This window comes from Vanessa atalanta, chromosome 17 (assembly GCF_905147765.1).
Source record: "Vanessa atalanta chromosome 17, ilVanAtal1.2, whole genome shotgun sequence".
Classification (NCBI taxonomy): Eukaryota; Metazoa; Arthropoda; class Insecta; order Lepidoptera; family Nymphalidae; genus Vanessa; species Vanessa atalanta.
Window position 1 is genome coordinate 3,875,258 of NC_061887.1, and position 15,613 is coordinate 3,890,870.

Below are 15,613 nucleotides of genomic sequence, written 5' to 3' on the forward strand. Positions count from 1 at the left end.
CTGCAGTTAAATTAGTAGTGCTCAAATAAGAAATTTTCTTTGCCCGTGTCGGCAGGCCTTAACATACACCTCAACATATGCGCCTCTCTCATTACTCCGAAGGGAAAATAACAACAAAGGTAGATTGGACTCCGATTGTGAGAAAGCTAGCTAGATTTCAGAGATGTGGAGTATGTTGTGCTGTTTTTCAAACTAATGATTAAATTCTCTTGAAATCAGTATGAAATGGTTATCACAAACCGTCCCGCTAGAAACATGCTAAGTTCCATCCCTCAGAGCAAGCCGGCTTTCACTTAGACTGCAGTCCATCCATACTTTTCGACATATGGTGCTGATGACCGAAGAGTACAGTTAACCGCTGTTGTTTATTTTTGTGCATTACGAGAAAGCCTTTAACTTCAAAGGAGTCTAAGCAATGTTTTACTTATAAGTGGGGTATAATTTATTTCGAAGGTATGTCGAGGTGATGAGATATCGATATAGATGTAGAATGCCGCAAAAAGGACAGTTCAAATCCAGACCTGTGAGACCAAATTGGGTTGTTATGGAGTTAAATCCCTGAAATATAATATCACGTATCCCTTAAACTGTTCAGCAACGCATTGGAAGACGTCATCTAGACGCTGGATTGGCCTGACTACGGCAAGTAAATCCAAAAATCTCTTCTATTTACCGACGAAATAGTCCAACGATTCTGTGATGTTCATCACAGAATCGTTGGAACAATTAATTACCGAGTCTTCGAGTTTTATCAGTTTTTCGGTGTCACTGTGACCTCGAATGAAATTTAAAGGCCGGCAACGCACCTACAAGATCCCAGTGTTGCAGATGTCTATGGGCAGTGGTAATCACTTTCCATCAGGTGAGCCTCCTGCTCGTTAGAACACTGTAACAAAAAAAAAAAACATATTCATGTTTAACAGGAATGCCGTAACGGGACCGGTATAAATCGATGATAAGCCTCTCAAGATTGTTGGAGTGTCTGGCTCAAGTCATAAAACTCAGTAGCACAAACTTCGTTAAGAAAGCCGATCGAAAAAATATTTTGGTATGGAGAGTATTGGCAACCTTACGACGATGGCTATATTGCAATGTTTAGAGACGGAAGTTTTCAATCAATGTCTTATCTGCCATCTGACAGTGCGGAAACTTTCAAGCTCATTCAGCATGCTATGTAGCGGACGATGCTTGAAGTAAATCAGCTAGGGAAAAGTCAGACAGACTAATGTAGCAGTACACTATTCTAATATGGTCGAATAAAATTTGACCGTAGAGAATTGAAATACTCTTTTTAGTCAGGTTTACATTACATGATATGACAAGATACAGAAACTAGGAGCTTTGACGTACTTTTGTCCAATACATTAGAATATGCATATACTAATGCATTGGACTGCCGTTAGCAGGATAATAATGAAGATACAAATAAAATCATTAAATTATATTTAAAACTTACATCGGTCGTAAATTATTCAAATAATTTGGATTTAGATATGTATTTTTTATGGCGTGTATATTCGCTAGTTAGGAGCAAAATATTCTGCCAATTAAACATATAATAAGTTTGACCAATGAGATTAGTATGTGTAACTTTGAAGCTATAAATTCTATTAAATTATGTTTATAAAAAGCTTTATACAATAGTTAATATTTAAATCAACATGATAATATGTAATATTAAAATATGACATTATTTCTCAATGTGAATGCAACATAATTATTATTTTGATATAAATCTGCAACTGCAGGCGTTAAATGTCATAACTGTCATTGTAACTTGTCAACAGATTTAGATTTTCGAATCTGTTTTTATTAATTTAATATAACGTAGTTGTTTTATTTTACGCGATTTTCGGACTAACATTGCATTTAGATTATAAGAATGTGTTCCTAATATTGTATATATTTTGTATCCAACATTTTTAGTGTAAGTGCATAAGTGTAATAACATAATGAAAAATGAATAACAGTTCTGATTTTATTAACTGGTCAGAGCCCCACTGCTCTAAAGATGCGCTTACAGATACATATGGTTGGGTTATGCAGTTTCTTCTTGCCGTCTTAGCATTTACATGTTTAATAGGTGAGAAATTATATTACAAAATGAAAGTAATGTTCATGGTCAAAGTGTAATTGATACAACGATTATGTGAAACCATGTTCATGAATATTTGAAGCAAGTTCTTCTTGAAAAATAATTTATATTGTGTAATAATAAATTGTTAACTTTTAAATGCCATTCAAAGTTAATAAACATTTTAGTACAATCTATTTAATACTGTACTTGTATTTGTTTCTTATATATTACTGTTTAATTTAATATCAATAAATTCATGTTTAGTTTAATATTAAAATTTAATTTCATTGTTGTAGGTAAAAGGTTTTGTGAGCCTCGTTATGCAAGAAGACCTTGGTTGATCTGGTTCTATGACACATCTAAGCAAGGCCTTGGTGCTCTTATAATTCATGCAGCAAACGTCTGGCTTTCACCCCACATGACTGGCAACCCCTGTACATGGTATGAAGAAATTTTAATTGATTTTAAATGAATGCTTTAGAGATAACATATGACAACTTTTTAATTAAACATAGTTTGATTATTAAAAACTAAATAAATAGGAAAACTATTTTATGAAATACTCTTTTGTAAAAATAAAACCAAAAAACCAGAAGAAAAGATTACATTAACAGCCTGTCAATATGCCACTGCTGGGCTAAGGCCTCCTCTCCCTTTGAGGAGAAGGTTTGGAGCATACTCCACCACATTGCTCCAATGCGGTTTGGTGGAAGAAGAAGAACTTATTTTTTTTTAATTTATGGTTTTCAGTCCAGATCCATTAGAAAGCTTTTAATTTGCTTCCAGAACACTTTCTTTGGCATATTTTGCAGAAACTTAGGCATAATAATTTCACATCTGAGTAACACTGGTCAATAATTTACACTTAAAAAGAAATAATTTATCTTCAAGTCAAAGATAATTAAAGACTACATTTTAGACTCTGATAAAAACGAATACAGATCATGATAAGTAGATAAAACTATAAGAAATACAGATAAATGGATTTTTAATCTTAGATCCATTGATTGATGTATTAAAGGATATGGTTTATGAAGTTAAAGTGTTATACAAAGTAACTGGGATGTATTAATATGTTCCTTGTACATTTAAACTTTAAGAAACAGCAAGTTGACAGATAACATTAAGCTTTGGAATAAAATATCTATTAAATTATAATTATCATCATACAATGAAACCCTTTATTTTTAACTTTAATATGTAATTTAATCATAATAATTTAATATAATAGTTCATAGTTTAATTATTTTATAATTGTTAAATATGTTTTTTTAAAGTTATTTTAGGCAAGAAAATGAATGTTTTTCGTTTAGATCCTGTTTTACCTAGACTGCAAGGCTGTCTTGGAATATTCTCTCTGATATCCTATATCAATTATTATTATGTCAATTCATGATGTTGAAAAGGCTCTGATGAGATGCCTGTCTACACCTTCTTTATAAAGTTTGTTCATGGAGGGAAAGAATAATATCCTCTAAGTTAGTTTTGTGCTTCAATAGCTGATAACAGATTTTGGAGCACATTAATGATAAGCAAATGGTGGTTGCGAGTCAAAGTGTGTCTTTTTCGTTCTAATCATTTTCGTCTATATAATATCGAAAGTATGGTAAAGACTACCAATTGAAAATCTAATCTCTATGTAATGTACAAAAAAAATGTTGGGATTCATTTTGTGGAAAATTCTACAGCTTAAAAGATTTCTAAAATAATGTATGAATTTTAGGAAATAAATAGTAACCTTTGGCCTCTAATATCTTAAGATGTGACATAAGTTGATATAATACTTATTTCTGAAGTCTTTAATATGTGTCATCAAAGTCTAAGTTTTTTACCAAGGTTGAATCATTATTAGACTGAAGGGATATATGTATTATTGGGAATGTAGTATTTGAACAAGAAATCTTTTTAAATTAGTTTGTTACTTTTTTAGAAACATTTGTTTTATTTTTATTTGCTACAAAAAAGTGAATTACCCAAAGAAAACTTCTCTTATTTCGAGTGATAAAAAAACTAATCTAACTGTATGCTGTTTAGGAGCAGTCTTAATTTCATTAATACATTTATAAAACTTATTACTTTCAGGTACATTGTAAATTTCATGTTGGACTCAACACTCGGCTTGCTGATAATATGGGCAGGTATAAGACTGGCACAGCGTTGTGCAAGAGTTTATGACATACCTCTCATTAATTTTGGCGAATATGGTGAGTGTATATGTAGCTATGAAATATTTCACTGTGTTATAGTTTAAGAGACTATGGGCGTGGACCCATGTCTACGGTGCAGCGCCGTTTGCCGTGCAACGGCACGGCTCCGCCATCGGCAGATGGCACGGCGTCGTGCCGCGCCACGGCGTCGTGCCATTTTTAAAATTTGTATTTTTATAATCTTCCTTTGACTTGTCCCAGAGAACGGGACGTGCTTCCACTAGTTAAATCAAAAAGTCTAAATATAAATCGTCCGCCATTTTATGCAAAAAATTACCGCACTATGCAACTGACAACACAATAATAGTGAGCACGTGCCGGTACAGTACGCCGTGGCGCGCCATTTGCCGGCGGTTGTGCCGTAACGTTGCACGGCAAACGGCGCCGCACCGCAGACATGGGTCCACGCCCTATCGCATTATTTTTTTATTTATCAAAAAATTTATATTCAACTCTTTTTTGGCCTCCTCTTTTTACATATTTTTTTTTTACATTAGCAGCCTGTAAATTTCCCACTGCTGGGCTAAGGCGTCCTCTCCCTTTGAGGAGCAGGTTAGGAGTGGAATATGCTCCGTTGGCCTCCACTGCCTTTAAATATTACCATACATAAATATTGAAGACACATTATTTTTTTTGAGAATAACAATATTTTCATATTGGTCGTTATCTAAAGAGCATACACGCCAGCCGATAACCTCTACAGCTGCACTGGAATATTTTAAATTATCAACGTTAACTGTTTGAAGAGTATTATTTACATAATGTAAACGTAGATAATTACAAGCATTTATTTCCTCAGAACATTCCTAAAATTTTGTAAGATCTAAAGTAACTTGTCCGACTTAGAAACAAATACGTCAGTGGTGTAGACTGCCCAAGACATTGGAGCATTAAGAAATTTTAAATATTCCTTACATCGCCAATACATCTACGACCTTAGGAAGTGTGATGTACGTTATGTACGTGAGGCTGCAGTAACACTGGATCATTCACGCTTCTAACCTGAACACAACAACACTAAGTATTGCTACTTGGTGGTACCATTTTTGATGAGTGGGTAGTACATACCTGACGGGCTTGCACTAACCCCTACCACCAAGTAGACAGACATGTACACAAAGCATTAGCATTTAGGTGGAGAATCCCTCTCTGGGCATCCATGCTCAGGACATACACCACCTGAGCAGGGATGCCCAGGCTGCCCTCCGAATTCTGGGGGGGGCAATTTTGCGCTCGCCACTGTTCGGGGCAAGCGGAGCAGGCATCATAAGGCAACCCCTACCACCCTCACTGTGGACTTCTGCAACATAAGGGGACTCAACTCGAACTTGAACGCCGTCCACTTTCACCTTGAGACGGCGAAGCCGGCCTTGCTCTTTCTTACCGAGACTCAGATATCTTCTCCTGCCGATACGACTTTTCTTTCCTACCCCGGGTATAAATTGGAACACTCCTTTGTACCACGAGCTGGGGTGTGCGTTTACGTCAGAGATGATATCTGCTCTCGACGCCTCGGCAGCCTTGAAGGACAGGACCTATCAATTATCTGGCTGCGTGTAGATTGTGACGACCATCCGCGAATCTACGCTTGCCTTTATAGGTCCCATAGCGGTAATGCCGAAACCGACCGACTGGTTGAGCACGTCCAAATGGCTACAGATTCCGTACTGCAGCAGATCCCATCCGCAGAGATCGTTATTCTTGGCGATTTTAATGCCCACCATGCCGAATGGCTTGGATCGCGCACTACCGATCATGCGGGTAGATCTGTTCTCGACTTCGCTTTAGCATATGATTTGACACAACTAGTCCCCTCGCCAACGCGAATACCAGACGTGGAGGATCATACACCTTCCCTGTTGGACCTTCTGCTGACTTCCCATCCGGATGGCTACCAGGTTATCGTCGAACCCCCTCTGGGCTCGTCGGACCACTGTCTCGTCCGAAGTACAGTGCCGGTTGCGCGTTACTCACGACCTCGTTTCGTGGGCTGCCGCCGCGTGTGGCACTACAGGTCAGCAGATTGGGATGGGATGCGGTCCTTCTTTGCATCCTACCCATGGGGGCAGGTTTGTTTCTCGCCGGATGATCCGAGTGTTGTTGCTGACTCTGTTGCCGATGTGGTACTTCAGGGTATGGAACTATTCATTCCGTATTCTGCGGTCCCCATTGGTGGCAAGTCCCAGCCCTGGTTTGGTCGTTTCTGCAAAACGGCTTCACGCAGAAAATGGGAACGCTACCAAGACTGGGCTAACGCATCAGCGTCTCGTGATGTAAATACCAGCGCAATCAGAAAGGAATATAACTCTGCCTCTAGGTCCTTCAAAAACGTGATTGCTAAGGCGAAGACGGAGTACATTGGCAGAATTGGCGAGAGGCTGGTGCGCCTCCCTTCAGGAACACGTGCGTTCTGGTCTCTCGCCAAGGCTGTCTTAGGGAATTTCTGTCAGCCTTCCCTACCATCTCTGCACAAGGACGGTGAGTCATTGGCCCATACAGCGAAGGAGAAGGCTGATCTTTTAGGCTCTCTCTTCGCAGCGAACTCGACTCTAGATGACCGAGGAAAGTCACCACCAACAATCCCGCGGTGTGATACCACGATGCCGGAGGTTAAATTCCGGCAAAGTGCAGTTCGTAAAGCACTTCTTGGATATTCATAAGTCGAGTGGACCCGATGGCATCCCTCCAATCGTGCTACGGACTTGTGCTCCCGAGTTGGCGCCGGTCTTAACGCGTCTTTTCCGGCAATCCTATGCATTCGGCGTCGTCCCGAACTCCTGGAAGACTGCTTTGGTGCATCCGATCCCTAAAAAGGGCAACCGCTCAGACCCGTCCAATTATAGGCCTATAGCCATCACCTCCTTGTTCTCCAAGGTAATGGAGTCCATTATAAACTGCCAGCTCCTGCGGTACCTAGAGGAGTACCAGCTGATTAGCGACCGCCAGTACGGTTTCCGTCGGGGTCGCTCAGCCGGTGATCTTCTAGTTTACCTTACTCATAGATGGGCGGAAGCAGTTGAGAGCAAAGGGGAGGCATTAGCAGCCAGTCTGGACATAGCGAAGGCCTTCGATCGCGTATGGCACAAAGCGCTTCTTTCGAAACTTCCTTCCTATGGGCTTCCCGGGAAATTATGCAATTGGATTACCAGTTTTTTGGCAGATCGGAGCATCAAGGTCGTTGTCGACGGTGCATGCTCTGACTTAAAATTCGTCAATGCTGGTGTTCCACAAGGCTGCGTTCTATCACCCACTCTGTTTCTTCTGCATATCAATGACTTGTTGCAAATCAGTAACATTCATTGCTATGCAGACGACAGCACCGTAGACACCTCATACACCGGCCGTGCTAATATTTCTCGGGAAAACGTCGAAGAAAACCGGAACAAACTTGTATCTGAAATCGAGTCTTCGTTAAACAAAGTCTCGAACTGGGGTCGGTTAAACCTAGTTCACTTCAACCCCAAAAAGACGCAAGTTTGCGCGTTAACTGCTAAAAAAACACCATTTGTCGTATCTCCACGATTCGAGAACATTCCGTTAGCCGCTACAGCTAGTATCGGAATACTTGGCGTTGATGTTTCGAGTCTCGTTCAGTTCCGCGGTCAATTGGAAGGCAAAGCCAAATTGGCATCAAAAAAGCTTGGTGTGCTCAGCAAGGCAAGACAGTATTTCACGTCGGCCCATCGTCTAAGACTATACAAGGCGCAAATTCGGCCTCACATGGAATACTGCTCTCACCTCTGGGCGGGTGCTCCCCAGTACCAGCTCCTTCCATTTGACCGTATCCAACGTAGAGCGGCTCGAATTATCGACGATCAAGCCCTTTCCGATCTGCTTGATCCTTTGGCTTTGCGTAGAGATGTTGGATCGCTCTGCATCTTCTACAGAATTTATCACGGGGAATGTTCCGAGGAATTGTTCGGATTAATCCCGGCTGCTGAATTTCACCTTCGGACATCTCGTCAAAATTCCAAATATCACCCGCACCACCTAGATGTCCGAAAATCCACAACAGCGCGATTTTTAAGACATTTTCTGCCTCGCACAACCACTCTGTGGAACCAGCTTTCGCCGGCGATTTTTCCGAACCGATACGACTTGGGAACCTTCAAGAAAAGAGCGTACTCTTTCCTGAAAGGCCGGCAACGCACCTGCAAGCCCCCCGGTGTTGCAGATGTCCATGGGCGGTGGTAGTCACTTTCCATCAGGTGAGCCTCCTGCTCGTTTGCCACCTTATGACATAAAAAAAAAAAAAAAAAAAAGCCCGTAAATGTCCCACTGCTGGGATAAAGGCCTCCTCTCCCTTTGAGGAGAAGGTTTGGAGCATATTCCACCACGCTGCTCCAATGCGGGTTGGCGGAATACACATGTGGCAGAATTTCGTTGAAATTAGACACATGCAGGTTTCCTCACGATGTTTTCCTTCACCGCCGAGCACGAGATGAATTATAAACACAAATTAAGCACATGAAATTTCATTGGTGCCTGCCTGGGTTAGAACCCGAAATCATCGGTTAAGATGCACGCGTTCTAGCCACTGGGCCATCTCGGCTGTATGTACACAAAAAATATCGTAATTTTATCTAGAGATAAAATAGTTTTTATACTAATAAAAACAATAAAATCATACAGCCTATTAAAAATATCAAGATCAAACCCTCTGTATTTGAAAATAATATCAAAAATAAATACAGACAAGTCAGACAAAACTAACTTTAAGCACATGTATACCTGACATTATATTTCATTTAAAAATGATATAATTTCTGTTCAGGTAAGCCTCCGATGTGTGCGGCTTGGATTTGCCAATGCGTGTTGTATGCGGCGCTTGCGACGTTCGCCAAGTCAGTGCTGGCGCTGGTGTTGCGCCTCCCGCCAATAGTGGCGGTGCTCTCCACGTTGAAGCTGTCGCCCGTGTCCGACCCGCGGCTTGAACTTGCAGTGGTCATGCTGATCATACCTTTCTTTATTAATGTGAGAGTTTTTGCTACTTGATTGCCTATATTGTACTGAATTCTATGAGGTATCATATGTCACATACACTATAAAGATTCATTAAATTACATTCAACGGTTTTTGCATTATGCGTACACACATAGACACAGTCGAATGCAATTTTGTATAAAATGGTTTTGACATCTGTGACGGTGATGGTCAGAATTGGGCTAATATTCATCTTGAAAATTCCGCCGAACTTTATCATATTGCTAACTACATATGTACTTCCATTAAAAAGTACTTAATATTATGTGTTATGTGTTACAATATTATCTAATAGTTTTTTTTTTTAATAAATTTGTATTGGTATTTGGCCAATGCTGCTGATTTCCATCAACTTTATTAAAATCAGATATAAACAGTATGGAAGTGATCATTTAAGTAATTTTGATATTAGGTAACTGGTGTATTTTATATTTATTATATTGAAAATTTAACTTCTTTGTTCTTCCCTAGAGGAAAGTTATCATGGGTAAGTTTGCAATGGCCATATTCGTTGTTAAAATGACTCAATGTACCTGATATTGGTGCAAGGTGGCACAGAAAAACCAATCTTTTTTTTTGGCTGTGCACTGGATATGTGGTATCTTCTACTTTTTGTATACATATATCCGGGGTTGTCGATCTCTTCGTCTCGTAAGATGCTAGAACCACATCGACAAAGTGTTTTGGAGGTTTAGTGTAAGAATATGGAACAACAAAAACCTATCAGTTAAAAATAAAGTGATCATCTTGTTTGGTCAGCTTTCATCATAATTCATAAGTATACTTTTGTCAGGTGAGACCTGTATTTCATATATGAAGTAGGAAAAATTATTAAAGATATAATATATGACAACTGGCTAGCATCTCTGGTCTTCTTAAACGAAGTAGATTATGTTGGCTTGAGAATATGTATGGAATAAAAATTGCGAAACGGTCACGCGAAGCTCTGCTAATTGAGATTTAAAGGACGGCAGCACTCAGGTGTACCTCCTGACAGTTTGCCCACAATTATATAAAAAAATATAAATGTAAATCAGTCGTAATCAATCGAGCATTTGTTTGGCTTGGGAAAAACAATTATTATATATATAATAATTAATTTTCCTTCAGGTGTAGAGGCAGAGTTCCCACTGAGTACAACGAACGTGACCGCTACGAATCAATTTATTGTAGTATAGAAATTAGTCATAATTTGTCCGAAATACGATCGCGGTCCTAAAAATGTTACAGAGATGGAGATTGGCCACCGGAAGCACGCCGATTAATTAATTGTTAAATTTGAACAGCGTTTTGAAGATTTTATATATCTTGGCAGTTTAATTTCTTTTTCTATACATAAAAATTTAAAGTACCTTTCTGTTGTTATGGACGCCCCATTTTTAAACGTATATAACATATATAACTGCGTAAACATATTCATTATTAATTAACGGAAATATTTTATTTTGTAAATAATCATTATAAAAAAAATACATTAAAACCTCTTATTAACTTTGAAACTAACTAGTATTCGCCTGCGGCTTCGCTCGTTATAGGGGTTGGTCGTCAAGTGTTAAGCGAAGAAAATAGTTCATGTTCTTTCTTAGAGTTCAAGCTTGCTTTATACCGATTTCATTTCAAATTCGGTCCAGTGGTTTGGCCGTGAAAGAGCAACAGACAGACATCATTAATTACGCTTTTATAATATTAGTATACATGGAGTCAAACATCAAAAAGGAATATAATGACAATATATTTTTTTCAGATATTAATATTTTGGGTGACGGACAACTTCCTAATGTATCGACCGAGGGGTGTGAGCTCTAAAATAAAGACGAAGGTGAGCCATGTCCTATATTTATTTACAGTTAATGAGATAATCATCTCTATCAAGTTTCATTTATTTTGGAAAAGCGGATGAGCAAATGGACAGTATAATGGTTATTAATTAATTATAAACTCAAATGAAGAACATGAATATTCAGTCTTGCTTGCCCAGGTTTGAACCCGACACTTTTGCTTATCATTCACGTGCTTTATCCAGTGAGTCATCTCGACTCGAAAAAAAACAATACAAAGTACATATACATATGTATATATATTGCGATAGAATATTATTGATGAATGTGTGGTTCCGGCTTGCACTAAAATACCGATAATATGTGTTTATTTATAATTATTTTTATTCGAGTTAAAAATTATACGGTAATTATTGCCGGAAAATAGACTTTAAAATATTCCCGTTTATAGATATTTTATAGATTATTTACTTAATCTATATCTTTAGATTTAGATTAAGTAAATAATAATACTTAAATATTTTTCCATATTTGAAGTTGGAACGGATTTGGTTGATTCGGTTCACGCCTGTTTCAAAATGAACCCTGAGAACCGAATTAAACTTAGACAAAATATATACAGTTATACAAAGAGAAAATTATTTTCTAGGTCCGATATCAATCGATAAAGAAAGAGAAGTCTGGATCCGAAGACGATGATCAGTCGGCGGACGAGCGGTTACTTGGAGCGAGTGTATGACCCTACCCGCAGCCCGCTCTCCGGGCATAGTGCATCCATTGACATTGGTTGATATGAGTTGCCTTCGCCATAATACAGACATCGACCCGACACTACTCACGCAGTAACATCAAGCAATATCTGCATCTCGTTCTCATACGATGCGGTCATTATCTTTCGTCTCATTTATTTGTTTTGTGTAGAGATTAGAGATGGGTGATTAAGTTTATTCCATTTAACATAAAATATCATTCTTGTGATGTTGGTCTTATGTTTTTTTTAGTTATTTAAGTATAATATGCCATCTTAGTTTATTAGAAAACATGTTACATTACATATACATAAAATATCAGTCATACTTTTTTAAGTTTTGTTTGAGATAAGTACCTAATGTTGGAGGCAGTTTATTGTTATTAATTTTATGTTAGAGTTTAGTCAAAATCAAATCACCACAATAATACTTACTTTTAATGGTTGCCATAGTAATTTCGGAAAAAAGTCCAAAATTTGATAAGAGCGGACAGAAATAAGTCAACGGGTGCAGGTTTTTTTTAAATATATTATACATCTTTACAAGTATTATTGACAACTTTCGATTTGATGTGATATAGCGTGAATTGTAAGGATTATCTGTATAAAATCTTTTGTCCTTGCTGACTATCAACGCGTAGTCAAATTTACTGACTATAAAGATTAAATGTATATATAGATTTACTTTAAAACGAGCATACGGTATTAAAGAGTTATTGGAATCATTAATTTGAGGTAGAAAAAGTTTATATACACAAACACCAAACTGTCAAAAATGTGCCTAATGATGACAAAAAAAAGACTAGACGTTTGAACTTGCAAAGTTTACGCTCTATATAATTGAACGCGTACTAACATATAACGCCATCTATATGTTTAAACTTGAATTACGACGTTCGATTAACTGGATGCGACATGGCGGAATGTTGATTCCTTTTCCAAATTGGGCTAAATAGTCTATTCCTAAAGAAGGAATAACAATAAACAAATCTTAGATTTATGTATTTCATGCGATTTGCTAAAAGCTCAGCTACATTCCACACTACTAAAAGTTCTTGATAAATGTCTTTACTTAGAATACCACATTATTACACTTAACTACTTATATCCTTTAATTTTACTTCCAAAGTTTCGATAACGGCTTCGTCGAGGTTCTAAACGGCATTTTTTCGAAAATCCATAATGAATATCATAGATTAATAAAGCTCTCAACCAATGATATCGCGTTATTTCTATGTCAAATGTTGTTTATTCGGCTTTTGTCCTTTCATGGTTGGAATAGACTAGTAATCCCTCAGAGTCAAAGTGATCGGCTAACACGGTATATTTATTGGCAAATAAGTTAGAAGTTTTTTGATGAGATATGACGAAGGCAAATTAATCAAAATTAAAATATTTGTATTTTATTAAATATTTAGCAATAAAAGTGTAACATAATCATGTAATATATTGTACACTATTGGCGGTAAGTTTAAGGTTTATATTATATATCTGTACGTTGAGTTTGTCCGAAATACTCATAAATATGTTCATAAAAAATCGTTAATGTATGCATGTATGATGGCTTTAAACCACGGATTTGTTCCATAGAATTATATCTACGCTATTTTACAAGGCGATATTTACCCTCCTTAATATCCTTCTATATTTAAAATTCGAGAAATAAAGTATGTACAAATAAATATGCTATTTCGCTTCAAATATTTTTAGATGTATAAAAATATTTTTATATGTTTAATTTTTTACAATGAAATTTTTAAAATGTTCCTAAGGTATAAGTACTTAGAACCTTGTATTGCCATTTTTATTGACATGTTACTAACATCGAATTAAGACTGAGCAAGTCAAAGTCACTTTTGAGATATTGTTACTTCTTGTTTTTTTTCTAAAACCCACGAGACATGTCTGTAGCTCGCAGAAACTCATGCGAGATATTGGTACATGGGAGCTGCTAGCGCTTGTAATTCGTCGATCTACTAGATCTAGACTCGATATATTAATGTCGCATGGAAACGGAGAGTAACTTCCATGTTGTAGCGGGTTTGCTAGTAGATCGTATGAGATTGTAGACGCTTGCATAATCTTTAATTGGCAATTCATAAAGCAATTCTGGATACCAGCCGGCGAGTTACAAGCGTGTGTAGTTTGACATAGAATGCCAGTAGTTAGCATACCGGTGTGCTAGCACCTGGCATGCCTCATGCAGACATTTCTTATTTAACTAACTCATCGACAGCCCTTTATTGGACATTCCATTAATATTTTCATTCCTATGATATTAAAATTCTTAAATGAAAATTTATAATAAGTATGTGCCACTTTTAACAAAGTGATGTGGAGACATTTTAAATTGTTACAAACAATCAATTACATATAAAACAAAACAAGAAATTGCTAAAAAATTTCGATAAAATTAATATAAACGAGCAGGTACACATTTGTTGTCGATACAGATAGATTATAAGATAAGTGCAAATTAAACTAAAAAAAATATATCTATGTATATTACTCAGGTTTAAACTGCAATCAAAACTTTAGTAATTTAACCCGACATTTTGACAGTCACATCAACCGTAGACGACAAAATAAAAGTATAATTATTGATTACATCTGATTAATATACAAATATATTTTTAAATGCCGTAAAAGCTTAAACTAAATGTATTGTTCAATGACAAATCCCTGTAGATTATACAAATTATATTCACTGGCGTAGAATATTTATTCTGCTATTAGACTAAATATATTCAGAAATTAAAGTTCAGCAGTGATGTTTTTACGATGTAATTTTTTATCATCAATTTGCATATATAGTTTACCAATCATTAGTTATACCGCAAATATAACAAAATCAAATACGGAAAATTAAAAGTGAAAATCTGTTTTGATAGCATTGAAATCTGACAATGGGCTAACGATAACTTTTTAGTAAATAACAATCTCAGTGAAGACATCTTAAAGAATAAAATATGTATGGTTTATTTTTGTACATATACTGTCTTCAAGAGTAAACTTTAGACGAAAATACTTAATCAAGTTTATCAACGTAGTGAATTATTGCTTGATTATTATTTTAAAATTAGCATCGCTATGAACCACAAGATGGCATGTCTTCTGTCAGATTTCAATATAATTCTTAAAATTGAAAGTATGAAAAAACGGTATTTTCTCCTGTCAAATTTTATTGAGGTTCTGACATATCATTTTTTTTTTATAGTTTACAAATTAGTTTCAAATAAACTATACGAGTTAATTCCTATGTAATAACTTCCAACATAATGTTTGGCCAAAAATAAATATATGCTAGGTATTTTTGTAATAATTATATAATTGATCTGTCTATAGTTATAACATTTGAATAAGTCTCGCATTATTCATTATTGCGTGAATTACGAGAAAGTATTGTGATGTAAATATTTATTAAGGCCATTTTTGTAAAAACTGATTGTATGTATATAATACATATATAATAATGTATGTTTGTGCATCTGTTTATTGTTTGTGCAAATATATCAAAACACGCGTTTGATTGATATTTTTATTTCTAACCTGAATGCGCTATTGGTAGTCAACTATCGATTTAAAAAAAAAACTCGTGTCTTAATAAAACAGTTATATTATTGACCGTGTTTTATGAAGATACGAATCTATTGAATTTGAGTCACATAACATATGTATATCCAAGCCATCTCATGGCATACATAAACGGCTAGCTTATGAAGTTACAAGTAATAAACATGACAACATCAAGTGCTTATTAGATTAACTTTGAATCGAATTATTATGATGTCTTTCTATTATTAGACAGACGTGCATATGG

The 15,613-nt window shown here is 36.4% G+C and overlaps 1 protein-coding gene across 1 annotated transcript; it reads left to right on the plus strand.

The window, feature by feature from the left end:
* The first annotated feature begins 1,776 nt into the window (after positions 1-1,776).
* Positions 1,777-15,322, plus strand: LOC125070399 (store-operated calcium entry regulator STIMATE-like). The gene is made up of 6 exons (XM_047680258.1): positions 1,777-2,083; positions 2,374-2,518; positions 4,160-4,281; positions 9,059-9,258; positions 11,012-11,086; positions 11,695-15,322. Exons 1-6 carry the CDS (start codon positions 1,960-1,962, stop codon positions 11,782-11,784), a joined length of 756 nt encoding a protein of 251 aa, XP_047536214.1. The 5' UTR covers positions 1,777-1,959; the 3' UTR covers positions 11,785-15,322.
* Positions 15,323-15,613: the final 291 nt, after the last annotated feature.

Excerpts from the sequence above, each read along its gene's own strand:
- LOC125070399 (XM_047680258.1), top strand. The coding sequence starts at position 1,960 with ATGAATAACAGTTCTGATTTTATTAACTGGTCAGAGCCCCACTGCTCT. Across the intron at positions 2,084-2,373 it reads AGCATTTACATGTTTAATAG|GTAAAAGGTTTTGTGAGCCT; the intron begins GTGAGAAATTAT and ends TCATTGTTGTAG. Across the intron at positions 4,282-9,058 it reads CATTAATTTTGGCGAATATG|GTAAGCCTCCGATGTGTGCG; the intron begins GTGAGTGTATAT and ends ATTTCTGTTCAG.